Source organism: Falco rusticolus, chromosome 8 (genome assembly GCF_015220075.1).
Source record: "Falco rusticolus isolate bFalRus1 chromosome 8, bFalRus1.pri, whole genome shotgun sequence".
Lineage (NCBI taxonomy): Eukaryota > Metazoa > Chordata > Aves > Falconiformes > Falconidae > Falco > Falco rusticolus.
The window spans coordinates 56813871-56841852 of record NC_051194.1 but is presented as its reverse complement, the minus strand read 5'-3'; the positions used below and the strand labels follow the sequence as shown (position 1 = coordinate 56841852).

Genomic DNA, 27982 nt, shown 5'->3' with positions numbered 1-27982 from the left:
GGTGTGTGCCGGTGGGCCCGCCCCCGCGCCGAGCACCCGCCTCCGGCGGCCCCGGGAGCGCAGCGGGGCGCGGGGGAGGATCCGGCCCGCCGGGCCGCTCCGTGCCGTGGGGCGGCCGGGCTGGGGGCGCGGCGTGGCGGCGGCCATGGCCCTGCTCCCGCGGCGCTTCCTCTGCTTCGTGCTGGGTAAGTGCCGGACCCGGCGGCCGCTGCCCCCCGCCGGTGCCGGGCGCGGCAGGCGCGCTGGTGCCGGGAGAAGCCCCCCGGGCAGCCCCGGGGCGGTTGCGGGGGGTCCTGCGCCTTCCCGGCGGGAGCGGGGCCGGGAGCGGGGAAGGGGCTTGCGGCAGCGCCGGCTGCCTGCCGGGGCCGGTCAGGGGCCGCTCCGAGCGCTGGGGCGCGATCCAGCATCTGCCGCGGGCTGCGAACGGCTCCGGCAGCGCTGCTGCTGCACGCAGCCTGCTCGCCGTGGGGTTTCCTACTTGGCAGGTGAGATTTATCGAGGCGTGCGGGCGCCGGGAGACGTCCTCTGCCACTTGCTTCAAAAGTAGAAATTAATTACGAAGAGATTGCTTTAGGAGTCTCTCTTTTCCTATTTCTGAGCCACAGGGAGAGGCAGCCAGAAGCGCTCGTTCAAGCAGGCATTTCTAAGCTGAGGTCAGATGTCCTGGGTTTTGCGGATGCTTGACTTAAAATCAGGTTAGAAATGCTCGTGTTGCCTGATGATTTTCACAGGCTGCAGCGTGCTGTGGTTTCTTGGATGCGCCTGGCATTTCACATGCAACAGGTAGGGACTTGCGCAGGCTTGTAACCCGTGTGCCGGCAGCAGCAAGCTCGGGAGGCTCACGGATGGGTACTCTGGAACAAGTGTGCTGTTTAAGGTTGCTTAAAAGGGAAACCGCGCACCCCCATCCTAAAGCTGATCTTCCGTGAAATCAAAGTGCTCTCTGAGGAAGCGTAGATTTCTTTTCCCTTCTTTCTCCTGTGCCGGTTTTCTCCTCCAAAACCTGGTGAATAATACATTGAGCTCTGCTGCACGTAACGGTCTTATCTGTACCGTGTCATTAACTATTTACTACTCTTTCGCTGGCGGTTCTTCACGGGGAGGAGAGGGCTGTGCCGTTACACAAGGAGCACTCTCCGTGCTGGTTGCAGGCAAGGCTGCGGGTCCCGGGCTGAGGTGGGAGCAGTCTCGCACAGAAACCCCAGGCGGATTTTGCTGCCAGTGAGCACTGATTCCTGCTTGGTTAGGATTTCTTTCAGCTCTTGTTTTTCCAGTCCCTTTGCCCTTTTCCTGCCCCTTCCTTCTCTTGGTTTGGACGCTGCAACTTCAGAAAGCAAAGGGAATAGGAGCTGGGGATACTCCAGGCTGCTTTTCTTCATCTCCAGTAGGCTTCGTCACAGCAGGACATCTGCCTCTGTGCAAGCCACTTAACCGGTGACAGCTAATCATGATGTTGAGTGGTAGATGTATTTGTTTTTTGCTGCATCCTCCTCCTGCGATTTTCTTTTTTGAGCACGTTCTGCACTACTTTTTAAAAAAAACCCGAAAAACACTAAAACAACCAACCCCCTCCCCTGTTTACGTCTTCCTGCTCTGCGGCCCCGCACATAACCAGGGCTGCACTGAAACTGCGAGTGACGACTGAGAGAGCCCAGCAGTCACAGTGGAGCCGTGAATTTTGAGGCTGCTGATGCTTCTGAGGAAGTAGGTATTGTAAAATGAAAATACTTTTTTTTTTAAAAGGGTAAGATAAAAGGAGGGGGAAAGCTTTGCTAATACGTGTGCCAGGATCTTGCTAACGTGAACACTGAGGCAGCAGACAAACCCCGAGTGCCTCTGCTCAGCACCAGGTCTTAACGCTCACAGGGGACGCATCGCCTCTGTTCCTGTAAATCGTGCCACGCACCGTTGCAGAACATCTTTGGCCAGGCAGCAGGCAGTGAGGGCGAGTTTTATGGCCACATGTTGGTATTTTTACTGCTAGCTCATGAGCCCTGCCACTGCCTTGGGACATGCTATCAGACAGCTTCCTTTGTCGCTAAAGCTCCTTGCCTTGCAAATTGTTGAGAGCTTTATGAACGATGAGTCCCGAGCGGTGCTTTCTGGTGCTCTCCTCCCCAGAGCTGTGTTGTGGAGGTGTGTCTGTCTCTGTAGGCAGCTCACCCTGAGCTCGGGGGCTCAGCGCCCGGTACCGTCCCAGCTCCTTCTCACTGCGTTTAGCTGCGGTCTGCTGCTGCAGCCCCCAAGAGGATGCAGAAGTGGCCTGGGGAGGCCATCTTTCTGTTTCAGAAGACAGAGATACCGTGTGAGATGCCTGGATGGCATCTAAAATAGAACAGGGGGAGCAAAGTTAAGGCTGGTACTGCTTTGTCATGCCTTTGTTGAGTTGGTCATTTCTGCATCAAGTCAGAGTGCAGCAACTTCTGCTGCCCGTTGGGAGCACCCTCCCTGCCTTGTGACCACCCCTCTGCAAGTGGGGGGGGGCCTGAGCCCCTGGCCTAAAGCTGTGCGAGTGTCCTGCCTGACTGGAGAGCTTTCCCTGGCAGCTCAAGGCTGTTGACTCGCAGATTTGAGTGTGGTCCAGGCCACGAGAGGATGACACAGACCCTCTCCTTGTCATCATAACCCTCCGGCTGTACTGAGGTCGGGGTCCGGATCTTGGCCTGAGCCCCTGAGCTCTCTCCCTATGCAGGAAAAGCCTTTCTCATAAAGCTCAAGCTTCAAGTAACCTTGCAACTGGCTGCAGAGTCAATGTGCAGTGATGGTCAGGGTATCAGCTGCCTAAAAATTATCCCAGTCTTACTCAGCAAGCCTGAGATCCAGCAGTATCCCAAGATAACCACTTCCATTAGAGGTAAAACTAGGCTTTTTCTGGTTTTCGGCTGTGGCTCCCTGCAGAGGCTGCTCAGACAGGAGGGAACAAGCCACGCTTCTGCTGGCTCTAACTGCGAGTAGCGATGGTTAGAACCACACTCTGCGCTGCAGCCTTATTTTGGTGTTTAAGGGGTTACCTGAGGGCTGCATTTCACAAGGAGACTCATTATTGCTGGTGACGATGGATGAAGTGGAACTGTGGCTCGGGAGCCAGGTCAAGGTCGTGCAGCTGAGAGTTAACAGGCAAACCCTGTTATTTGTGCTAAAAGCCACGCAGGTTTGCAAGGAGGTGGGCTCACATTGATGGCACTTCTGCTGCACAGCTTGACGGAGGTGGTGCAGGGATGTGCCAGTAGCATCCCTCCCGTGCCCCTGCGTGCGTACCCATGGATGCTGGCTGGCACGAGAAGGGCTGGGTGATGCCCGGTGCTGCTGCTTTCGGAGCTGTGCTGCCTCTCTGAAACATGCTAGCAAGGTGGCTGGAGATCCCACAGGGATGGATTTTCCTCTCACCGGTGTCTGCTGTCGGTTCCTGTGCCTGTTTCTGGTTGCATGCAGTGCTGTGCTATGCTGCTTTGATTTCTTTGGGGTTAGGTAGCTCTATTATTGAAAGAGATTAGAGAGAATTGCAAATAAGGCCAGTAAAACATTAGTATCATATTGATTCCTTGCATCTTCTGCCTGTGTTGTATAGCATGGTGTTTGCATATTCTACAGAAAATGATGCTTTCTTCAAAAGCACAACAGTTATTGGCACTATTTATGATCTGTCCTGGAAAGTAGGAAATTCCAAGTGCCTTTGTATCTTCTCTTCAGCTGCTGGGACCCCCGGAGTTGGGAGAAAAGGTAGCAACTTAAAACCTTTGGAGTTGTTCAGAGTGCCTTAAATTTGACTTAACTGTATGTATGAACAATGTGACTTTGCTCCAAGATGCCTCTGGGAAACGAGGTGGCAGAGAGAGGAGATGCTTTGGGTTTTCTGTATGTGCTTGGGTGCCTGTATGTTCCCTTTGCCCTGTAACCTATCCTAAAACCACTATACCCTACACCACGGTACCATCAATCAGTGCATTGCAGGCTCATCACCTGAATTTCCTGGACTCAAAAATAGTAGTAATAAGAAAGGATTAACACTAAAAGTAACGGGAAAGGGAACCCTCTGCCTGTCAGCAGGAGCAGCTCTGTGAGATTGGCAGCTGCACCTCTACCGCAAAATTTTGCAGAGCGTTAGGGTGATTTGTGCCTTCCCTCACCCCAAAGCACGCTCAGTAATGCCTGCGTGTGATTTGAGCTCGGGCGCCTCTTTTAGAAAAATACTTAGTCTTGCTTTAAAGACTAATTGAAGGCTACCGCTTCTTTGGGGAAATCCTCCTAAATATTTAGAGTGTGTCATGTTATAAATCCCTGACAATAAAGTCAAACGTTCCTCCTCCCTTTCAGAGCATCTCTGAGATGGAGAGGACTTGAGGCTTCCTCTACATTAAAAGAAAAGCATGTGAGTAGTGAAAAATAAATTACTTCCACTGTGTAATTTCATGTACCACTCCCATACATGCCAGCTCTATTCCTATAGAAACCGGTGGCGTATGGGTTTGGTAGGCTGCAGCAGGCTGTGTTATCCAGTCAGGAAACCACTTGGCTTTGAGAAATTGAATTGCATTTATTAACTCTGAAATGCTGTTGAATTAAGCAGCTGTTAAGCACCAACACTGTAATCTCATATTTATAATGACCCTGGAGGTTGCGTGTAATGAAAATATAAATGCCATGTCCTGGAATGAAATTAGAGACTTCATAATTGCTAAAAATGGGGTTGGCATCCTTCGTGTTTTCATAGGGCTGGAAATCGATATGAGGTCATTACAGAGTTGAGGGAGGTCTTGGAAACCTGCGGGTGGAAATCCAGAGTTACTGCTCTGCACTCGCACGTCCCTTCTGCCTCCCTACCAGGCTGTAAAGTCTGGCTCTGTCGGTATTAGCGGGCACACTGGGGGGAGGGTTTGGCCCCAAGGTGACGGCTGTGGTCGCAGCCCTTGCTGGCACACGCCATGCACTGAGCAAGGACTGAAAACACCACGGGGCAGCACGGGGGGTCGAGGGAGAGAAGCATTAAAAGCTGCTTTGTAGAGGGATATGTAGGGTGTTCCGACTTGGTCAAATAGCTAAATACCTCTTTGTCTCCTAAAGCAAAAACATGGCCAGGGTTGCTGGGCAAATTCCTGCCGTGGCTAGGGGAGTACAAGGGGATCTTGAGCCCGGGGTGCCGTTGCTCTGCCGCTGCACTGCTGTGGATGCTGCCTACGAGCTTGCTGCCTTTAGTCAGCAAATCCAGTAATGAACCTGCTTCACGGTTTCACTCCTTTTGTCTCTGCGCTTCTACAACTTGAGCTTTTGAGGATTTAAAACCACAGCCCGACACCTCAGGAAAGCATCCCGGTGGGGCTCTGCACTGGGAAATGGGCAGCAGCCTGGCTGAAACCCTCCGGCAGCACCGGATTTCAGCCAAGGGCGGGATACAATCCCTCTGGGCTTCCCCGTATCATTTAGGTAACGTTTGTTGGGAAAACAGCAGCACTCTGTGTGGGTGAGTTGCAAAGAAGTGCTATCTCTGTGTGTTATTCAGCTGGAAGGAAAGAAAACCACATGGATAAAACTCTCTTAAAAAAGAAAATATATTATTCCCGGGTTGCTCACGTGGCTCAGCAACAGATTTTAATCTGGAAACTGTATATCGAAAGTATTTCGTCAAGCTACCACTGTTCTTTGCAGCCTGTGAGGAACACCAACAAGAGTGTGCAGCTGTTTGTTTTGGTTTTCCCCCTAATTAGTTTTTATGTTTATTATGTGCTTTTTTTATAGGCAGTCTGTTTGGGTAAATAACATTTGCCTGGGAGCTGATTTTTTTATCTTGTAGGTAGTTGAGTAAAATGGTCCGTAGTCCCATGCACCAGACCAGAATAATCCGCGTTTGAAACCTGAACCAGCAGGATCGAAGCGTGTTGTCTCCAGGCTGATGCCTGGCACTTTTAACCTTGGTGTTAGTTTCCCTGTTCTTATTATAGTCTCAGTCAACTGAAATAGCTGAAGGAAAAAAATAGTCTCGGGGGTGGGAGAAGAGCGCATTTGCCTTTAGCACATTCTTGAGATCTTGAGCATGGTGGCCACTCGTTTCTCCCTGACTTTCTGCAGCGAGACCAGCTTTGGGACCGAGCCGACATGTGGCCTCTTTTGGCATCCCGTGCTTTGTTGGTGTTTTAAAAATAACTCGGAATCACGGGTCTAATGCTGGGTTAAGGTGTTGGGATGACGATGCTGGAAACCACTGTCCTCCCCTGGTAGGCAGGAGAGATGCAGCTGGTTCTGGGGAGCAGCATCCCTTCAGCCCCTGGCAGCCGCTGCCAGCTGTGCGGGCTGTTTGTAAAATACTGGTGTGCAGAATTAAACGGGGATCCCTGGTTCAGCTCTTTTAGGTCAGCGAGTGGGTATTTGGTGGTGGTAATAGCCAGACTGATTTAAACTAGGGATGGGTGAGGCCAGTGAAGTCAGGGCTGTACTGCCCCGCATCTCCAGTGCATGTCTAAAACCTGCGGTTTTGCTTCATTAATTTAATCAAGGCAAATTATTTTTAAAAAGACCCTGCTATTCACTAAGGATGTAATTATCTTTATAACTAACTGCTCATGGCAGATTTTTCCCTCTCCTGATTTGCAGTCAGCCAGCAGTTGGTTTTCAGCATGTCTGGGTTTTGATTTCCTTTCTCCCTCCTCCCTTCTCAGCTGGTTTTGATTTTATTTTACTTACTAAATGAATTTTTTGGGGGAAAGAAAAGTATTTGTCATTCTGCCCTGTGCAGAATCAAGCCTAGGGACGTGTAAGGTAAGTCCTGTTCCTGGAAGTGTGCTTGGCAGCTGCTAGTGGGTAACAAGGACTTGCTGTAACACATGCTAATATGTTTGGGAAACTGAGGCGAGGAGAGAAACTGGACCAGGGTCCTGGCTTTTTGAACAGTGTATTTAGTAGCTAATATTATTTAACAGCAATACTAGGTGGCAAAAAGCAAACCCCTTGTGAACCAACTAAGCAGGACTGTCCTGCACTGGGCTGTGGGTTGCAAAGTACCGGCATTTATTTTGCATTATAATTTCGGTCAAATATTCTGCATCTTCCGGGAGCCAATTTGTGGAAACCTGTATCAGAATGATGTTAAATTAGCCTTCGGTGGGGAGGGGTTGGCTGTTGCGTTGTAGGTGCTCCAGAAAATACTGAACTTGGAAAAGGTATGACATAGTGCAGCAGTATCTCTGCTACCCGAGCATCTGAGCATGGCCGAGGGGCTGAGGAACCTGTTTTCTGTGGGCTTCTTGAGGCAATCACCTGATAAGGTTTGAGAGTTGCTGTATTGTGTAGTGATTTAGTACTTTGGAAGCCTTACAGTATCCCAAAGTATTTCCATGTGTCTTAAAATCCTCAAATCCTCAGAAAACTAATCACTTTCCTGTTTAGAACTGGACTTGTCCTTTCCATGCAGAACCTAAATGCCTTTAATCTGATTTATTAACTCGATGTAGAAAAGGGGGACTTCCACCAGTGGGACCCTGCTCCTGGAACAGTTACTCGCCTTCGTTTTATTACGCAAAACAAAATAAATAGATAGGGTTGGGTTTTTTTTCCCAGCCAGTGCTAATGAGATGTAATGAGATATTTTGTATACAGCTGAACATAATCGTGATACCCAAAAGGATTTCTGAGCTTTTAATTTTGGCATCCTGTTGTGCCTGCGAAGGAAGGGATTTATCCATCGAGCTGATACTTTGATGATTTGTAGTCATTTAGGTTTTTGCTGGGCTGGGGGCGTTTGAGTTTTTGCTGTCATTTTATAGTTATCCCAAGCATTACAAGACAGCACAAAATAAACTGTGTAAAAATAACTGTCAGTGAATTATTGGTTGAAGTTGAGGTAGGAGCCAGCTGCCTGAAAGCAGTGCTTATTTGGGGGCTTTTTTCTTTTTTTTTTTTTTTTTTTTTTATTATATTTTTAAAGAAGTACCATATTAAGCTGATGAGGCAGGACAATTTCAACCAGTGGATTTGATGATATTTTTGTTAACTGGTGGTCGGGGTTCCCACTCAGGCCAGGCTGTGAGCTGCAGGGAGCAGGGGCAGGGTGGCACAGGTCACCCATGGGTGGGGGGATGGCAAGGCAGGAGCTGTGCCGTGCAGATGCTGGGCAGGAGGGTTATCGGCAGAGGCCGGCAGGTGAAATCCCGCGTGAACAGGCTGAAGGCCCTGGTGGTTTTCATCTCAGTCTTCCAAATTATTTCCTCCCTACAGAGCTGCCACCCCGGGCGCAGGGGGCCCCGTCTCTGGCAGCAGCACCCCCCAGTGCCTGGGGAGAAGGGCGGGCATCTCCAAAAGATGCTTCAGGCTGGGTCCCTTGGCCTGAAGCTGGTGCAGCAGGCAGGGCTGGTGTAGGTCCCCGGGGGGACGGGCAGGGAAATCTCCGTTATTATGTGGCCCCTTTGGCAGGCAGCGAGAGCCAGGACTTGTGAGGAGGTGTCACGCTGGGCAGTGACATTGAAGGCAAAGGACTCCCCTGTGTACCAGCCAGCTTCGTTAGCCTGCTGCTCACAAAGCGGCCATAATTAGGGACCTAGCTATGGAGCTGATGGGCACAGCAGAGCGTAACACAGCCCCGCTCCCTGTGGGGCCGTGGAGCTGCAGGGGGTGGCAGGGTCCCCTGCGGGGGGTGGCAGGGTCTGGGTGCTGGCTCCAGCAAGCGGGGACAGGGGCTGCTCTGCTCACCTCTTGCCACGGCCAAGGGAAAGCAATTGGAGTGCTCGAGTGCAATGTGCTTTGGTAAAACTGTGGTGCCTGTACTGCTTCAGAGTGAGTCGTAGATGGTGTGTTTATTGAAAGGTCATCAGGCTGCCGAAAAATAGGTGGGGATGGAGCCAGTGGCAGCGCTCTGGTGCTGCGTGCCCTGTTTGCAGGTTTGGCGAGGGGACTGGGAAACGCAGCGTGCTGGGACGGGGCTGCTGCGGTCACTGGGCTGGTGCCCGTGCCCAGAGCCGTGTCCGGCTGCTGGTGTGCAGCTGAGCTCGAGCCGATGCTTATTTGCGATCCGCTTGTTTCCGTTTGACCTTCTCCTGTTACTGCCTTTTACCGTAAGTAAATCTTCATGTCTGGTGATGTTTATCCCTAGAAGTGTTTCTGGAGCATCATCACACTCCTGCCTGGCTTGTGCAAGACACACTGGTTCTGCCCCTGCGCTCATCCGGGCCACATACCCCCAGAAATGGGACTTCTGGGGATGCTTCCCTGGAAGCGGCGGTGGGATGGCACTGGCAGGACTGCAGCATGCTCTTCAGACCCTCCACATGTTGCACTTTGTTCCTGATGATGTGGAAGCCTTTGGCTTCTTTAGAGGGCATCTGCCGCCTGAGCTTCCCGTGTGGCCAGGTCCCCAAGAGGGGACTGTCCCCAGCCTGGCCGAGCAGGGACTCATTTTCTCTACTGATTCTGCACTCGGGTATCTGCTGTCTCCCGGGCCAGCAGGGTTTTACACTGCCCCTTGCTGCTGCTTATGCCCTGCCATGGCACTTATGCCATGGCACCTCTTGCCGCAGTGTGTATTTGGCATAGAGGTCTGATTTTGCTGGGGTTTAATGGAATCGGCTGGGAATTATTTATTCGAGGTTGGGGGAGGCTGTTTCGTGAGCAAGCCAGGACGGAGGGAGATGCAACGCAGAGACCTGGGGAGCCTGCGGGGGGGCCTGCTCGGCCCTGGGCCTGCAGTGCCTGCAGCTCACTCCCCAAAGCGGCGTGAGCAAAGCCACAACCACATGCATGTTTTTCAGGGGAGTACCTGATTTCCTATAACGGAGGTTTCCCAGCTCTCTTTCTTTTCATTTCACGGTTTTTCCCTGCTGTGAGGCTTTTTTTCTCCCCCCAGCCTGAGCGACTTACCTCCCATTCAAGCTTCCCGAGTCCTCAAGTCCTTTGAAAGCTTTTGCGGCTTCATGGCAGTGAAGCTGTCGAACGTAAAGGAACGTGTCGAGGTAAAAAATACGGGGCAAGCCCTCCACCTGCAGACCTCGCTGGGGAGCTCCGGCCATGCTTTGTAACCACATCCATGCTGTGCTTACAGACCACTCTGTTCAAGTAAGAGCTGGGTAGTTTCCTTCTGCTGCTCCATCTGCAGCCCCGCGGGGTGGAGGGGAGGCAGGGAGGGGGGATGATGCTCCTTCTGTTCTTCAAAAGGAGTGGTGGCAGCATGTTCCAGACATTCTGGGATCAGCCTTCACGGGTGCTGAGAGATGGGCAAATGTTCCCCCCACCTCCCAGCATCTGCTCTGCCTCCAAAATCCTCCCTGCGCAGTTGACCTGGGGGCATGCTGAAAAATCCCCACTCCCTTTCAGCACGTGAAAAGCCCTGAATCCCTTGAATTCCTTCTTAATTTATATCCTGAATGGTTACAGGTTGGGGTGGGAAATCCTGTGGATTAAGGCACAATGTCATAACAAGCCAAGTGAATGAGCGTGCAGCAGGCAGGGGAGGCAGAGGGTGCCTGGCTTTGGGACCTGAGGATGCTCCAGAAGCATCGGGGAGCATGTTTGGGACAGAGCAGCTCTCTGAATTAATGCTGCCAGGATGAGAAATGCCCTTCTCACATGAAACAAGATGGTGGGTGACTGCTTTGGGTGACCAGTGAGTCCCTCCTTGTCCTGACTGTCCTTGAGCCTGACAACAGCTGCCTGCCAGTGGGTTGTCAGCGTGGGGGACAAGCTCTCCCCATGGGCTTGCCCTTTGCCTGCCAAGCACCTGCATCCCTATGGTGACTGGGAAATAGGAGCATCTCTGCGAGAGCTTTGAACAACCACCACATATTTTTGAGGTCTCCAAACTGGATGTGGGGAGCCTGGTGCGTTGCTGTGGTGAGAGCTTGTAGCAGCTTATCCAATCGTACATTAATAGATCGTTTTTGAGATGCTTTAAGTGCTACATATCACCCATTTTCCTTGGCCAAATTTATTTTGTCAGAGGTGGTCGCAGGGTAGTTCTGGCAGCTGCAGGCCTGGTGGGTAGGTGGCTGTGGGTTTCTTTTCTGTCTGTTAAATAACAATAATGGCTTTTCTGCATCTCCAGCTGCTTTACAGAAAAGGCCAAGATGCTAGTTCTTGCCTGCAGTTGAGGCAAGGGAGGTGCCTTGAGTTAAAAGCTGGCACTTAGGGCAGGAGAGTGCCATGGGCAGGGAGCTATGCCCAGGGAGAGCACTGTGCCCCGCACTCTCCTCCCACCATGTGTGCTGGGCTTGGGAGGAAGAAGTGTCCTGAGCTGTAACACAATGCTTCTCTAACCAGGGCTTGGAAAACACCAGGAAGGAAATACTGAAAGCCTCCACAGATGTTCCTCTGCAGGGGGCTGGTAGCGAGAGGGAAAGATGCTGGAGATGAAATACTGACAAGCTGGGAAGGGAAGAGGGGACCAGAGAAGCTGTCTGGGGAGAAGTTAGGCTCAGCCTTCACAGGAGGCGATAGGGATGGGATGGGATTATCCTGTGCTGGTGGTGGAGCTTGGGCAGGCTGCTTGAGAAGGGGACGGGTCTCTGTCTCCCCAAAGATCACCTCCACCCATCTGGCCATTCCCAAGCTGTGGCACAGCCCTGACAGCCCCAGGAGCCACTGCTGGATCCCAGCAGCTCGGGGTGGTTGCTGGTGCCCCCAGCCTGACGCAGCTGGGCAGAGAGGAGAGACTTTAAAAACACATTCCCATGCAAAACCAGGATAGAAATAGCCCTGCCAGGGCTCGGAGGTTTCATTTGACTGCAGGGGTCCATCCCAGGCTGTCAGCAAGCAGAGGTGTTGGCAGATGGCTGCCTCCTTTCTCATAGAGACATAAATAGTATTGAGCCAGCCACCCTGTCCTACACCAACATCTGCATTTGCCTGTTCCCCAGCTCCAGCCGAAGGGGGTCACGTGTTTGCGAAGTGCCAGCGTTGGTTTTTTGTGGTGAACCAACGGAGTGTTTGGAAGCTTTGAAGTCTTTGCTGAGCTGGCAGCTGCCTGAAGCGGGCCCAGTGGGAGGCGTATATTTTTAAGCAGACAGTGCTGGACCGTTCCCGGTGGTTACGGGGCCACAGATGCTGGAAGGGGCAGTTCTGCCTTTCCTCCTGCTTCTCCCCGGCTGGCATGGGTGACTTCCCCTCTCTCACATGTTTCTTGGCGTGAGGTTTCTTGTGCAAGATCTGAGCTTCCTGTTACACAGCGGTTTGGTTTTTAAGCACTGTCTGGAGCTGTACTCCATACGGGTCTTCAGAGCCTGGTGCGGAAGGTGCTCCTTGGATGGTGAGCCCAGCCCAGCCATTTATGTGTGAGCACTGCGGGGAGTGGTGGGTTTATTTTTCAGTCCTGAAGCACTTGCTCTGTCCACGACAAAACCATCTGCTGTCTCCAGCAGGACTCGTTTGTTGGCTTTAAGTCAACAAAGCAAACCTTCCCCCCAAGTTTTCAATTTTTTGGCTGCAAACCAGGATGTTTTTCACACTCATCTTCTGCCCCCGTGTTCTCTCCCCGCCCTCCCACAGGTGTTCCGGGTGAGAGGTTTTGGGCTGGGTCTGATCCTACCCTTGGCTTTGTGCTTCAATCAGGATAGAGCACCGGGTTGCTGTGAGGTGACTCGCTCTGACATGACCCAGAGATGCTCCCAAGGGTGCCTGAGCCCTTTTGGGGGAGGTACCAGATGCTCACCAGGCTTAGGATGAAAACTGGATCTCAATTATCTTGAGTTACTAATCAGCAGTGGTTCTACTGAGTGAAAGCAAATGTGCTGAGAAATGCACTTGGTGAGGACCGGCTTAGTTTGTAAATGTGTGTCCCAACATGAAGGGAAGGGTTGAAAAGCAAAATGAGGCAGCCCAAAGCTAATGAAGATGCGCTCCCCATGTACAGAGCAGCTTTCAAGGCTTCCCAGGGCTGTGCCTGCAAAATCTCGCTGCTCAAAACTTGCTCTCCCTGAGCCATTCAGTACCTCCAGTGGGCTTGCAGGGCCGTGGTTCCCACTGGAGTTATTTGTCACCAGGGCGAGTGGCCGGGCTGGGATGGCTGTGTGTCGGAGGTGGCCAGGGGATTGGCCATGAGAGAATGGGACAAAATCAGGTTTGGGGTTAGCTACAAGTGACTGTCGACTTCCCAGCATCGTTCACGGGTGGCGAGTACCTGGTTTGCAGCATGCAGCACATCTGCCTGGTTGGGCTTTGTCTGGTCTAATCTCACAGGTCTGTACCTGCTGGGGCAGGATTCATCCCGCTGGATGGGGACAATGCAAAGGCAGGGCTCAAAGCACGCTCGATAAATGAGCTCCAGATTTCCAGCTCTTGTTGGGTTTTATTTTGCAACCAGGTCCAAACCATGAGGCTTGTTCTCAATAAAACAGAGCAAACCACCACACCAAAAGGGAGAAGAAAACAGACTGTTTTCATCTTGGGCTTGTTGAGAGAGCTAATCATTTCACACAAGGGGTCACAGCATTTGGGAGAAGATACTGGGATGAAGCTCTCCGAGCCCAGAGCTTTGCTGGTGCTCGGGTTTAGCTGTGTGTGGCTTGTTCATTGCCAGCCCTGCTGTGAGCGTCACTTTGTGATTATCTGCAGTCTTTTGGGGTTTAATGTGACCTCTGAGCTTTTAGATGAATAACTGGCTATTTTCTGCTCTTTTTCTATGAAGCCCTGAATGGTTTCCACCAAAAAAAAACCCTGCTGGTCCAGCCATCGCCAGGATGGTCTGGTGAATACTTTGCATGCGTAGTCAAATAGTTTCATCCTTCACCCAGCACCATCAAGGGTTGCCGAGGGCTTGGGGGAGTCGGGCTCCCCTGTTTGCTGAACAGCAGTGAGCTACAGCCGTGCTGCACGGCTCTGGCAGCCCCTCCGCTGTGAAAGGTTCACAGATTTGGGTGCCTTCAGTTCCCATCCCATGTAAGAGCCTCCATCAAGGGCTTCTTTCTTGGATGAGAGTGCAAACAGAGGGTGCAGTCCAGGCACTGGGTGAGAAGCCTTCATCTGCTGGAGCCACGTAGCTGATGGCTTGGGGCTGTTCTGGCTGCATCTGGAGAAACCCAGCAGGCCCAGAAGGACACGGCATGTTAGTCCATCTTAATGGGATCTCCCCAGAAATGAGACTGACTTGGGACTTGCTGCCCTGAACTCTCCATGTATTTATTCCCAACAGACGTATGTCATGGGCAGCGCACAGAGGTTGAATGGTGGAGGGCTGGGGCAATAAGGCCTGAAAAAAAGGCTCTGTCATGATGCCTGGGAACGGCATCCATCAGCGTGGGCACGGCTTTGACCTTCTGTACCAGGCCAGCTTGAAGTACTCACCTGTTCTCAGGCTTTGCGGTCCTCCCTGCCTCCGCCTCCCCCATGGGGCTGGCTGCAAGACAAGCCCAAGAAGTCCCAGAAAACTGAGGAGAAAATGGCCAGAGACCAAAAAATTATGCAGAGGGGACAGTGATGTGAAATGCGAAACTTTTCTTGCAGAGAAAGCTCACAGCTTTCTGGTGGTGAACTGTCACTGTGGCAAGTGTGCAGGCTCTGCAGCGGTGGCAAGAGGAGGAGGAAGAGGAGGTGATGTCCACCAGGTTGTTCTCTGGAGCTGTGAGCCCGGAGCTTTTGGCCCAGACTCCAGCTGTAAGAAATGCAACAGAAGAAAGTCCAGTTATTTTCCTATAGTTTTTGCAACAGTTCAGGGCCAACACATTTTTTCTGCTGAAAGACATGACAATTTGGGGTTTTTGCAGCTAACCCACAGTAAGTTGAACCCTAGTAGACGTTTGCTGAGACGCTCCAGGACACCAATCCCAGGGCAATCAAGAGGATGTGGGATGCCTGAAGAAGCCTTCCTTCCTATCATTTCCTCACCGCCGCTCTCCGGATGCTCCCTGTGAGGAGGCAAATTAAGGATCCTTCAAGTTACATGTTTTAAGAGGCAATCAGTGCTCCTCTCAGCAGGGAAGGGTGTTCATCAGCAGTCACGGAGGTCCTCGTGCTGAGATAAACACCCCATCGGATGGTTCCTCCTTCTAGCAGAAGGTGTCTTTGCATGCAGGAGGCAGCATGCACACACACTGCAAGGATGAATTATGGATGGCTTGCAGTGGCATCAGCTATACGGATGCACAGGCTGGGGAGGCATGGGAGGACAGACATAACCGCTGCTCCATGTCTAGGTGGCACCTAAAGACCAAGTGGGGCTTCGGAAGTACCGCATGGCTCCAGTGCAATGTTCCCAGAAGACCACTGCATTCCTGCAGCTCCCAATGCCATTTTTCCCAAGGGAATGGGAGTGCCGGGGGCATGCAAGAAGAGAGCTCTTGGAAGCAGGTCAGCCTTGGTATAGTCAGGTTTTGGAGGTGATTTATTCAGCAGCTCTGTATAGCCTTCACAAATGGATGCTGCTAAGCACAGAGACGTGACCGCTCTGGAGCTCAGTTATTTACAGCTCACTGCAGCTGACTTATGCCGCCTCCGTCAGCCAGGCTGAGGTGGGGAGGAAAACCTTCTGAAATGAGAGCCAGGAGATAAAAAAAAAATCCCTCCCTGCTTTTTTTCTCCTGTTGTTACAAACCCTGAGCCTGTCATGTTGATGAATGTGGCTTTGGGGGAAATCTGGGAAGAAGCAGGGAAGTATCTGTGGGTTTACACGGGCACCATTTGGAAACACGTCCAGAGCTTCTCCTTGCTTTGAGCTTAAAATGTGCATTTAAAGCTAAATCCAGTTCTCGCCGGTCAGCTGAAAACAAAAGAGCTTTTTGGCCTCGCTATGCCCTGCTCCATCCTCACAACATTTACACAACAGGCTCTACTGAGCCTTGCTCCTCTTGGATGCTCTTTGCCTCTGATGTATAAAACAAAAGAGTCCTTCATGATGCTAAAAGTCAAATGACCTTGTAAAGTATCTTGATCACTGGCTGATGGGTCGGTTTCCCCAGTCGCCTGGGGAAAAGGATTTTCAGACAAGACCCCAGTGTAGGTATGGGAGATGTGGTGGGAGAGATGTCCTCCAGGAGCACAATCTGTGCGCCGCAACTTGGGGTTACCAAGCCAAGCCTTGGCTGTTGGCACCTGCAGTGTTCACTGCTGCTGAAGGCAAGTCCTCACAGGGAAGACAGAACTCCTGGAGAACGTCGTGCAGAGCTGCTGGGTGGGAAAGAAAGGTGGTAACATTCCTGTGAAGGACCTTCAGAGCTGAGACAAGAGGTAGGAACAAAGTCCAAATGCATGAGTCATGTGCTCAGGGATGATGAAGCCCATGAGCTGGCTCTCTCCCAGCTGCCCACACCTGTACTCAGCCCACGGCCAGCTCCAGTCCAGCAGTGTCTTCTGAGCTGCTTTGATTGGCAAGTGCCTGAAGCTCCCCAGAGTTTTGGTTTCATTTGGTTTCGGTTGGTTCTTTAATTTTTCTTTTAATAGGAGGGTTCATTTTCATGCTGACTACCAGATATACATGACTTGCAGCTACTCAGGCAAGCGTTGCAGCCAGTTTGCAGTTCTAAGTTGCTTCAACCCCATGATTTATTTATTGTTTCTCCTTTCTCCACCAAAGATGGAGCTGCCTGTTAAGGTGTTTTCCTCTAGGTCCGTTCTGCAGAAGCAGCTGCATGGTTGTCAGGAAGCGTCTGGGCATCTGTAAGGATGTTGTGGTACAAGTGATGACTTGTCTTTAGGGTTATCTGTGCTAACTGGGGGTGGGGGGAGGGCAAAACCAAGTTAAGGGCAGCCTGGCCATGCTCAGTTAACTTCTGCTTCTCTTTCTTCTTGTGCTGTATTGCTGTTGCATTTCTTAAAGTGGCTTTGTCTTCCCGAATTTTTCACCACACTTTGCGTGTCTCGCTCATTTCTGCCTGGCTCCATTTCCTCCTTTGCTCCTCAATTCCCTCAGCCACTTGTCTGGCTGCTTTTTAATCTGTTCACCTCCCCTGCTCTCCTTTCTCCCCTTCACACAGCTCTGTCCTGCTCTGTACTTGATGTGTTTGCTGGCGGCGTTTTCTCTGCAAGTTGGTTATCCGGCTGCGTGATGGGTGTAGTGTTTGCAGGGTGCTTGTTCTTTGCAGTCTGGTGCACGAGCTTCACTGAGGGGTGGCCCCTCGGGGTGGCCAGAACCTCCCTTGGATGCTGGTGCTCACTTAGTTGTGTCAGTTCACTGGATTCATCCAGATTTGAAAGGATGGGAAGCAGGGAAAAGCCTCCCAGCCACCAGTCATCCCCGAGTCTGCCCAGACTGAGATTTGCAGTCCAGCTCTCATGTAAAATTATTGCACCTTCCCTCCGCCTCCTCCTGCTTCCCTCTCAGTGCTTTGCTTCAGCATCCCAAACTTTTTCATTTTAGAGCAGGGCTTGTCTCTGGCTGAGGTTGTGTTGTGCAGGTGCTGTTGGGTGAACTCCTGGGTGGTACCATTTAGGGAGAGCTTTAGATTGTGATAAACTGGGTTTTATTATCACAACAGTGAGGATTTAATGGTCCTTAACTCCCTTCTCTTGGCTTGGTAACTCATATCTTATCTCAAGCTGGTCTGCAGCAGCTGCCACAGTGGGAGGCAGTGTGGGAGCCCTGCACCCTTCCAGAAACCTCACCCAAGGGTCTGGGGGTCTCTCGCCACCCAGATCCCCCCACGGGTCCTGAGTTCCCACCCATTGCCATAGGATGCAGGTACCTAAGGTGTAGCATTTGAGGTCTGCAGAGGAACTGCTCAAGGAGGGCATCCCCTGGGCAGGAGCTGCTGGCGATGTCCCATGGCTTTCATATGCAGACCACCAGATAAGTAGCTAAATTCTGTTAAAAAAGAAGATAAAAATAAAAATAAAGCCCCACTCTTTCGCACAGTTATTCACACGTACCAGAAAATATAGCTGGTATTCGATGCCTGCCTGCAGTGTACTCCAGGAGCTGCAAAGGCACTAGCTGGCACTCTGGGACCGAGGGAAAGAGATTATTTATAGCCAGGCTCAGTAAATCATTCCTCTGAAGGTTTTTTTTTTCCTTTGAGCCTGTTCCCTTTTCCCTTCATAGCATTACTGGCCTTTTCCCTTTCTCACTAATTGTGCACAGACTCGCAGGGAAGTAAGCAGCATCCCTTCCTCCTCTGCTCCCAAACCAGAAGGCACCATGTATCAGGGTTGCGTACCCAGAGGTGAATTATATCAGTGCCATGAAGCCAGAGATGAATTTCACCACGCTTGGCCCTGAACTGCAATGGAGACTGATACTTGTTTCCAAGTGTGTCATTGTGCAGATGATTTTTAAGGGGTCCTTTGCTCAGCAGCAGCAGAATCTGGCTGGGAGCCATGGGGTTATTCCCCAACTTCCCCCACACCCGTACTCTTTCTGTAAACTGAAAAACTGGGAATTTAAAGTCCAGAGACGTGTGTCAAGGGATCAGCAGAGAATATATCTGCATCCTTACTTATTTATGACTTGCCTGGCACATTTTGAATAATTGAATTATCTAGCATCAAGCAGTTGGGAGGGTAATGGAGGAGGATGTTGCAGGGTTAGAGGGATGTGCAGAGGGAAATAAAACCCTGAGAAGGAGGGTTTGAAGAAGCGGATTGAGAGTGGGGTTGCTTTTATGTCCAGCTTTGCTTTGGCAGATGCTGTCTGTGTGAAGACTGAGGGGGACCGCACGGTGCAGGGCAAGGGGCTGTCGTTGCACCATGCCCCACCGCAGCAAAGCCTAACCCTACTTGCCCCTCGCCTGTCTTCCAGCCCATCACTTCATCGCGGTGACAGCGTGCCAGGAGGCAGACTATGGCTGGATGATCCGGCACTACTGCCTGAAGCAGTTCCAGCTCAGCATGGAGGGCATCGGGCAGCGGCTCTGGTGTGACTGGGATGAGACCGTGGGGTAAGTGAGATCCTTGTGCTTGCCCTTCCCTCCCTGGCATCCTGGGACTGCCTGCACCCGTCTTTAATTCTGGGATGTGGGGACATCAGCGGTGGGGTTTATTTCTTGGGCAGGGGGAAACAAATGTGCCATTTCACTCTGCTTTAATGCGGATGCTGCCCTGGCTCCATCGCTTCTGGGTCCAGCTGAAGGGGCTTCTCCATCCTTGTTGCTCATGGAGGGGCTGCAAGGTGGGCTTGCAGGGGGAGAGCAGGGGAGTCAGTGAGGCTTTTGACACTGTCTCCCATAAGAATTTCACAGACAAGCCGCTCAAGTGTGGACTGGATGAGCAGACAGTGAGGTGGGTTGAAAACTGGCTGAACAGCCAGGCCCAGAGGGTGGTGTTGTTGGGAAAGGACTAGTTGGAGGCCAGCAACTAGTGGTATACCCCAGGGGTCAATGCTGGGTTCGGTCTTGCTTAACTTCTTCATTAATGATCTGGGTAATGGGGCAGAGCATACCCCCAGCAAGTTTGCAGATGACACCAGACTGGGAGGAGCAAGTAACACACCAGAGGGTCCTGCTGCCATCCATGGGGACCTCAACAGGCTGGAGAAATGGGCTGATGGGAACCTCATGCAGTTCAACAAGGGGAAGTGCAAAGTCCTGCACCCGGGTGGGAACAACTGCAGGCACTGGGACATGCTGGGGGCCGTCCAGCTGGAAAGCAGCTTGGTAGAAAATGCCCTGGGTGTCCTGTTGGACACCAGGTTGAACATGAGCCAGAAATGTGCCCTTGCAGCAAAGAAGGTGAACAGCATCCGGGGCTGCATGAAAAGGAGTTTCCAGCAGGCTGAGGGAGGTGATCCTTCCCCTCTACTCAGCACTGGTGAGGCCACCCCTGGAGTGCTGGATCCAGTCCTGGGCTCTCCAGTGTGAGAGAGACATGGACATACTGGAGAGAGTCCAATGAAGGACCACGAAGATGATGAGGGGACTGGAGCATCTCTCCTATGAGGAAAGGCTGAGAGCTGGGGCTGTTCAGCCTGGAGAAGAGAAAGCTCAGGGGGATCTTATTAATATCTGCAAGGAGGGTGCAAAGAGGGTAAAGCCAGGCTCTTCTCAGTGGTTCCCAGGGGCTGGACCAGTGGCAGTGGGCACAAACTCAAGCACAGGAGGGTCCCTGTGAACATCAGGAAAACACTTTTTCAGTGTGAGGGTGACCAAGCACTGGCATAGATCACCCAGGGATGTTGCGGAGTCTCCATCCCTGGAGATACTAAAAAGCAATCTGGTCACAGTCATGAGCAACCAGCTTTAGGTAGCCCTGCTTGAGCAGGGGCGTTTGGACAAGATGAGGTGGCTCTCCAGAGGTCCTCTCCAACCTCAGCCATTCTGTGATTAAATGGGCTTTCAAGGAGACCAACCTAAGCAGTGTTTGGAAATCAGGATGGTGGTCTTGCTCAGTACAGTTATGTGTGCATGCCCCAGTGATGGAGCTTCAATAGGAGAAAACCATTGTTGTCTGCTACATGTTGGCATCGATGTGTTAATAAGGCAGTAGATCGGGATCCCTGTCACAGCTCTATGGCCTCTTCTGGTGACTCACTGCTTGGACATACTTTCCATGAGATTTTCCTTTTTTCTCAGCACTCGGGTTCTCTGGACTGTCCAAAGTGCCCTGACTCGGCTTCAAAACTCCATAACCCACTGAGATGCCCTCAGACCCTCTCTATGATTAAATCCTAGGCTGTCCCACGGGACCTGCTGGCTTGCCTGCTGCTTCCGAAAGTTGCGTATTGATTTTTCTTAGTGACTATAGGTAGAGGCTGGCATGGTACGGCACGGCACTTTTCTGTTAAGCCTCCTGTTTGTAATCAGTGTTAGGGAATCAGTGGTGATTTATGACTTAGGAGAAGCAGAGATGTGGTCTGCTTTCCTGCTGGAGCACTCAGCAGCATCCTTGGGGGGATAATGAGGGCGATAAGGGAACCCTATTTAATGCAGCAGGAAGGAAAGGGATGTTGCATATGGGTAACATGCTGTTTTGTGGGACACTTTTTGGCTTTTATTTGGCATTTCTTTCATTGTGTTTTGGGTTTTTTTTTATTTTTTATTGCAAACCATTGCAAATCCATTTCTTCGGATTAGCTCTTTCCCATTTATTATCAGCAGAGCTGAATTTTCCAGTACAGCCATGGTGTAACCCACTGTCCTGGTGAGATGGTTTTGATTAAAGTTGCAAAAACTGGTCAGGGGTGTCTGTGCATCGGTGTGAGGGCCTGAAAAGAGAAAATAAAAACCTGTTCTCCACTATGAGCTGGCTTTCCACATCATATAGTGCTGTTGTGCCATGGCCTTTCTCTAAGAAAATGAAGTGGTGGACAAAAATGAGCTTTGGTGACACAAGTGGGGATTGAGGTCAGTTGGAAATGGTGAGCAGATGTTGTTAGTGTTTTGCACAAAAATTGGAGTTTTTTGTAAATTTTGGTTGAATTCCTGCTTCATGCCCCTCTGTACCATGTTAAAAACTATATATATGTGAGTATGTAAACATACACACATATATAGACAGCTTTTGAAAAGGACAGCTTGAGTTTTCCTTCACCTTTCAAAATGGAGGTGAAGAAAAGAGTGGAAAGACTGTGGGAGGTTTTCTGGTTCTGAGAAAGGTCAACTGGTCCTCAAAAATGTCCAGGGCTGCTGAAGTTCTCCAGCCCCTGGATGCCTTGGGGGGCTCTCCAGGACTTGTCCCCCTCTGTCGACACCTTTGGAGGCAGCATCCAGATGTGGTGAGTGGCAGGAGAAGGGGATAGCTACTTCCCTGGGTCTTCTGGCTGGACTGGGGGTGAGCTGTCACCCCTGGGGCCATCCCACCAGAGCTGTCCCCAACCCAGGCTGTCCTCGTGCAGGGGCTGAGTGTGTCCCAGGAGCAGGACTTTACTTTTGGTCCTGGTTCAGTGCTAACTGCAAGCTTGATGAGATGCAATCCATCTCTTCCTCCAGACCTTTGCCAAAGCCATTTGCACAGGAAGCAGAGGTGTATTAGAGTTTGTTCTTTATCTCCGACATCCTGTTTCTCTTCTAAATAGCTTCTACTAAACTTGTTATCCTTGAGGCACTTGGAGGAAATGTTGATAAACTTGCAGTGTTTAATTTGATTGCGTGGGTCCACTGGGGTTATTTAAGAGATGACATTCCTCTGATCCTCCTGTGCCCTCAGGACACTGGGAAAATCAGGTAGAAATAGCTCAGCTACTGCTGTAAATAAGCTATTCTGCAAAGATATGCATTTCAGGTGGCCATCTCACTCAACACCCCTGATCCCTGGGTGTGCCATGAGCTGGCTGGTTGCCCCTCCGGCTTTAAGGGGAAGGACTTGGCTTCTACCAGGCTTGAGATGAAGAAATGGGAAAAAACACCTGCCTACAGCCTGTTTCCTCTCCATATCTTCCCCCAAACCAAGGAATGTTGATGCTTGAAGCCTGTTTGAAATGAGGAGAAAGCATTTGAAGGGTTTGCCTCTGACAGGACCCGTACCATCAGCTGCATTGGGTTTGGAGCTGTGATTTCTTGTATGTAGCATTTAACAGGGAAATGCCCATCGTTTACTGCTCAACTGAGAATGACATGATGGGAACATCTGGATAAATGAGCTGCCTCAGCAGAATTTGTAATTGCTTTATTTGTTCTAGTGATAGGTTGTAGATTATCCTTCCATCTTAGCCTCAGAGGTATTAACCGAGCTCTTGCATCACTGGTACTGCTGTGTTCAGATGTAGCGGAGGGGTTTCTCTGGAGCGGGAGCGTTTGGTGAAGTTGGGCTTGGACCACATAGACAAGCACCAACTCTCTTGAGAACGTTTATCCAACTGTGGTTAGGCTCTGCTGGCTTTCTGCACCATGCTTATCTGGGGAAAGTGATGGGTTTTGATGTACAAGTCTTTATCATGTACCGGCGAACTTGTGTGAGCTGTTACATGCTTTGGGAATTGGATAGCAGGTGCTTTTATTAAAATAATTAGTTCCAGAAGTTGGCCAGAAACACTGTTTCCTGGGAAGGGAGAAGGACTGAGAGGTGTCTTCCCTTGGGTCATCCGGTTTCCTTCTCTCTTTTCCTCCCCAAAGGACAAGCAATCCAGTGTGGCCCTGGATGCTCCTGCTGGAGCTGTGCCCACCGGTGCCTGCTGGGTCCAGCTGTCTGTGGCTGCTCACCTACCCTCTGGAGTTGATCTCTCCGGCCCCTCTGTGGCATTGTCCCATGGATCCCTGGCCTGAGAGCAATTCAGACCAAGCACCCTTGTGTTTTGTTTTCCAGGGCTTGCAGGTGCCCTGTTATTTAAAAGCCAGATGATCATTTAGCTGGAGCGGCATCGTGGGCTCCTCTGCTTTACGGTGGCAGCAGAGCTGCTTTGACCAGGAGCTCAGCTGTGCATGACTAATGATCCCAAAGATCAACTTGGCTATTTTGATTCCAGGTCCAGATTCATCGGTGGGGTGATTGAGCTGGGGGATCAGCTGTAGTCCCCCTGGGGGCAGCTCTTTTGGGGACATGGAGCACTGCTGGCAGAGCTGGGGCTGCTGGAGGGGTTAGGCTGCCAGCCACTCACCCACAAATGCATCAGCAGGAGCTGGAGACTTGTAGATATTTTTCCTGCACAGTTTTGGCTTGCTGGCAGGCTGTGGCCAGGGAAGGGCTTTGCACGACAGTTTTCACACAGCATTGGTGCATTGGGCAGCAGTGAGCGGGATGGGGGAATGCTCGCTGCACTGGGGAGTGCTGCAGCTGTGGGTGTCACTCCAGCCCAGCCAGGCGCCTTCATCCCAAATATATCTGCCCCAAGGCAGGCCTAAAAATCTCCAGGGAATGCTTTCCCCTCACTGCGTGCATCCTGCAGGGAAGGAGCTCCCCAGTGTGAGCATGCCGGTCTGACAGCTGCAGCCGGGTCCAGTAATGAGGGATGCTGCTGCCAGCTCCCAGCACGCCTGGTACTCTGCCTTGCTCCTGCCCCCTGGCTGAGGGCTGCTCGCACAGTTGTCAGTATGCTTACAGCGTGTCTTCAGGTTATTTATCCATTATCTCATTATCTATTTATTTATCTTTGGGTTGCCAGGTTCCTTCTGGATACGCCCTTTAGCATGTCTCCAAGCTCGCCTTGCAGAGGAAGAAATCGGTTTTTTTTTCTTTTAATTTACAAGGCAAAAGGAAAATCTTGTGTTGTTTTTTGGATTTGCTGGGGGTTTTTTTCCCCCCCATGTAAAGCAAGGCATTTGGGGAAGATAGGAAAAATCTCAATAATCATGGCAAAAGGGAGAGCTTGTGATCCTGTGAACCCCAACTAGTATCTGCAGTGTTAACACTGTCTGCACTCAGGCACTGGCGAGGAATAAATGGGAGATCAAATTCCAGTCTTGGTTGCAGTGATAAAAAACCAGAGGCATTGCTTAGGATTTACAGCAGTGTAAGCATTCGGATCCCACCAAACCATAAATCAGTCCTTGATTGCTTCCCACCAGCAGCCCAGGCCCATCCCAGTTCTGCCTGTGGGTGTTCGTCTCCATGTGGTCCCCACTGCTTGGCCTCCTGCAGCATCCTTTAAACTCAAACTATTTCCATGGTGATGAGGAAAACAGTTTTAATTGCAGTTCGCATTGAGTAAATATTTAGAACTAAGCAAAGCTGTACTTTCCAGTGCAGGCTGCCCATCTCCCTGCCCCACAGCCTGTGGTTGTGGGGTGGCTTGGGAAAACCTGTCCTGTTCCCAGTGCTATCCTAACATCAGCTCAATAATCACAATGTTTTAATATTTTTTTAGTAATTAAAGCTAGACTTTTAAGGCATTTTAAAGGAGGATTTTAAATTAAGACGCTGCCATTTAAGGCAAAACCAAGGGAGAGGAGGGGCAGAACAAGAGGGAGGTGCCATGGGGGCAAAGGTGCCTGATGGAAAGGCTTTTGTTGCATCCTCTAATTCCAAATATCATCTTAACGAACTCCTCTCTTGCCTGTCTTCTCTCAAAGAGAGTTTTCACTCTGCAGCTGAGGATTACACCTCTTTCTGGACTCCAGAAATAGCGTGATCATCCTTGCAGCTCCTGGAGCTCAGCTCAGCTGTGCCTGGCTGAGTGTGACGGGGGGCACCTCACTCTCCCAGGGTGGCAACTGGGCTGTGGGGGGCCAAGGGGAAGGCAGAGCAGCCACGCTGGGCAGCATCATTAGCACAGCCTGAATTCCTTGATGGGACCATGCTGGAGTGGTGTGAGTATAATAATGCAGCTCTGCATGTGGGGAGAGAGAGAAAGAATTAGATGTCACTTTGGAAACACAATGGGATGAATATTTGCCATGGCTGTGGCAGGGCCCTAGGCATCAACATTGCTGCTCTCCAGAGGGATCTTGACTCCCTTCTGACAAGGCAGCCTGGGTCTGACTGGTCTGTTTTATCCATATCCCAGCAAATGGATCCCTCTGGTACCCCTCTACAGTAGCTGGTGGTGTACCTGTTATGAGAAGGTCCTCCATACCATGTCTTGGTGTTCTGCATGTGAGGATAGATGGGCAGCGTTTTGCAGGACTGGTCTCCGAACACGGCGAGACAGGGCAGCTCAGGACCCACACAGCTGGCAGGGATGGACTCAGCTGGTGGTTGGCAGCTTGGGTCTATGGATGGCCAAGGGTCTATGAGATAAAGTGGAAAACATTAAAGCACTTGGCTACTGTTGAGAGTTTGGCTTTGCTTTTAGTTGGCTGGTCATAAAACTATCATTGTCAAATGGTGCTTTGTGTAAGCAAAGGGCAGAAAAAAAACATCTCTTGAAGAGCATCCAGACTTGCTTTCCCTTGGCCAAAAGCTCAGCAGCCCTCGCTGTCACTTCTACATTTCCAGCTGTTGCTTAAAATGTCTTTTCCCTCCAGGCCTCTCCTGCTCGCTCCCCACTGGGCTGCAAGGGTGTGTGCAGGTGGCCTCCTGCTGAGGATGCGATCCCATCCAAAGCCAGGGTGGCTTGAATGAAGATGGGGAATGTGAGAATAAAAGGGACGAGAGCTTTAGGGTATCTTAAGCTGCAGATGGCCCATCAGCATGGAAGGACCTCCTTCCATGCCTGGACAAGACAGTTATAGCCCCATGGCCACCCCCTTGCCCCACTACACTGTAGCTGCCCAGCTCCTCTCCTCAGATCTGTGCTCCCCACGGCCGGTGCACACAGAGCCATCTGAGCACTGACATATGGATGCTGCCTAAGTGCAAAGTGTCATTACAATCTATCCTTTCATTTGCTGACACCATTTTGCTTTGGCCACTTGCATGTCTTCATGTATAGTGACAGAGGCAGCTATTTATCAACACCGAAGTGCTGTCTGAGCCAGGGAAGGGCTAAGCCAGCTGCTTTATGGCCCTTCAGTTTTAAAAATAACTTTTATTCGCTGCTCTTAACTCTTTCCCTCTGGTTCCCGAAGATGCTTCAACTCCTGAGATCTCCTAAGGGTGCTGATAAACTGGAAATGGTAATTTTGCACATTGGCATGCTGAGCAGAAGCTGCTTTTAGTAGCTCCAGGCACTCTCTTAATTAAATCATCGGGTACCGCTGGGGCTCCCTCCGGCACTGCCCGCTGCAGTGTGCCTGTAGGCACAGCAAGGCAAATGCTGCCTGCCCGAAAAGCCAGCTGATGAGATGCAGAGAGGCTGCATCGAGTAGCTAGGAAGCTGCTTATAAAATATTTCTTCCCCCAGGCAGGTTTTTAATTGGCTAGCTGGGTTTTGGGTTGCTCTGCTTCTCTAAGAGATGTAATTAGGACAGGGGAAAAGAATAATATATATATACTATTTTTTTATGCATAGCCAATTTTAAAGCAGGTAAGATTTGAAACCCATGGTAATACCTGTCCTTCCAGAGGATGGATGGTTCGACCAGCACAGGGGCAGTCCTCTCCCTGCAGTGCCTCTTGCTCAGGGCTGCTCCTTGTTTTCCAAATATTTGGGGGGAAAAAAAAGAAAAAGACCCAAACCCCCTCAAAAAACAGACTTGCTGGCCATTGCAAGGTAGGATGAATTGTGGTCCTGCAGATCTGCAAAGTGGGATAGTGCAGAGAGACGAGCTTCAAAAGCATGCTGTTGGGTCATATGCAATCCTCCATTTTTAGGCAATTAAAAGGAGAATTTTAAGTAGATTCAGTGTACTTACTTCTGTCCCCTTCTGGCTGAACCTGCGCAAGCTAAAGGATTGTGCCTCGAAAGCCGGCAGCCAGGTGAGCTGCTCCATGGCTCTGGATGGGTTTCCTGAAGGTCTTTGCCTAAAAGCGCCAGAGGGTTATGTGGGTCCGACTGGTATTTTCTAATACACCAGTTCGGCCACGAAATGCTGCAAAAATTAACACAAACCAAATCAAAAAAGACTTGCTTCTAGTTATTTCTATAAATATTATTTCTGTTTTCATTTACTTCTGTAAATGAAATAAATGAAAACTCCTTGTGCTTTTAGCTGTGGGTGAGCACTAAAAAGTATGATCGAAGTGGCAAAACCTGATGGGAATTAAAAACCCCACATATATTTTTACACCTATCTACCTACAATTTCAAAAAAGAAAATGCTTAAAAAATTCAAACTGGCTCAAATACAATCTCAAATAACAAATATATACACCTATCATAGGAAGTATGTAATATTTTCTGTTATATGGGTGGGGGGAGGTGGCGTGCTCGTGGCTGGACGCTGGTCCCTGGTGCTACCCCGGTGCCCTTGTCTGTGTTGCAGTACCTACGGGGAGCTGACGAACTGCACAGCGCTGATTGCAGAGAGGCTCGACTGCTACTGGCCCAACCGCCTGGTGGATGAGTTCTTCGTGGCCGTCCACAAACAGTACTTCAGGAACTGCTCTCCCTCCGGCCGGGCGCTGCATGACCCCCCCAACAGCGTCCTATGCCCCTTCATCCTGCTGCCCGTCCTCGTCACCCTGCTGATGACGGCACTGGTGGTGTGGAGGAGCAAACGCAGTGAGGGTATCGTGTAGGGACACCCGGCTGCCAGCGCAGGGGGGGGACTGGGGGACCATACACACCCCAGCACGTGCCTGTTTTCTGGGAGGATTCTGGCAGAGGAACAGTCGGTGGGGGTACCAAGCCCCGGAGGCAGAGGCAGCAACACCACCACTCCTCCCTCACTGGTACCCTCCGCACCACACATGTGGCGTTTGCCCAGTGGTTTCCAAATAAATACATCATTTAAGA

General features: G+C 50.9%; 1 protein-coding gene and 1 long non-coding RNA gene across 2 annotated transcripts; one reads left to right on the top strand and one right to left on the bottom strand.

Annotated features, from left to right (window-relative positions):
* The first annotated feature begins 16 nt into the window (after window positions 1-16).
* Window positions 17-27982, top strand: RAMP1 (receptor activity modifying protein 1). Its single transcript, XM_037398579.1, has 3 exons — window positions 17-185; window positions 18638-18776; window positions 27510-27982. Exons 1-3 carry the CDS (start codon window positions 146-148, stop codon window positions 27763-27765), a joined length of 435 nt encoding a protein of 144 aa, XP_037254476.1. The 5' UTR covers window positions 17-145; the 3' UTR covers window positions 27766-27982.
* Window positions 24588-27149, bottom strand: LOC119152854. The gene is made up of 3 exons (XR_005105949.1): window positions 26638-27149; window positions 25256-25433; window positions 24588-25033 (listed from the first exon to the last, which is right to left on the bottom strand). It is a non-coding gene; the product is annotated as an uncharacterized LOC119152854 (long non-coding RNA).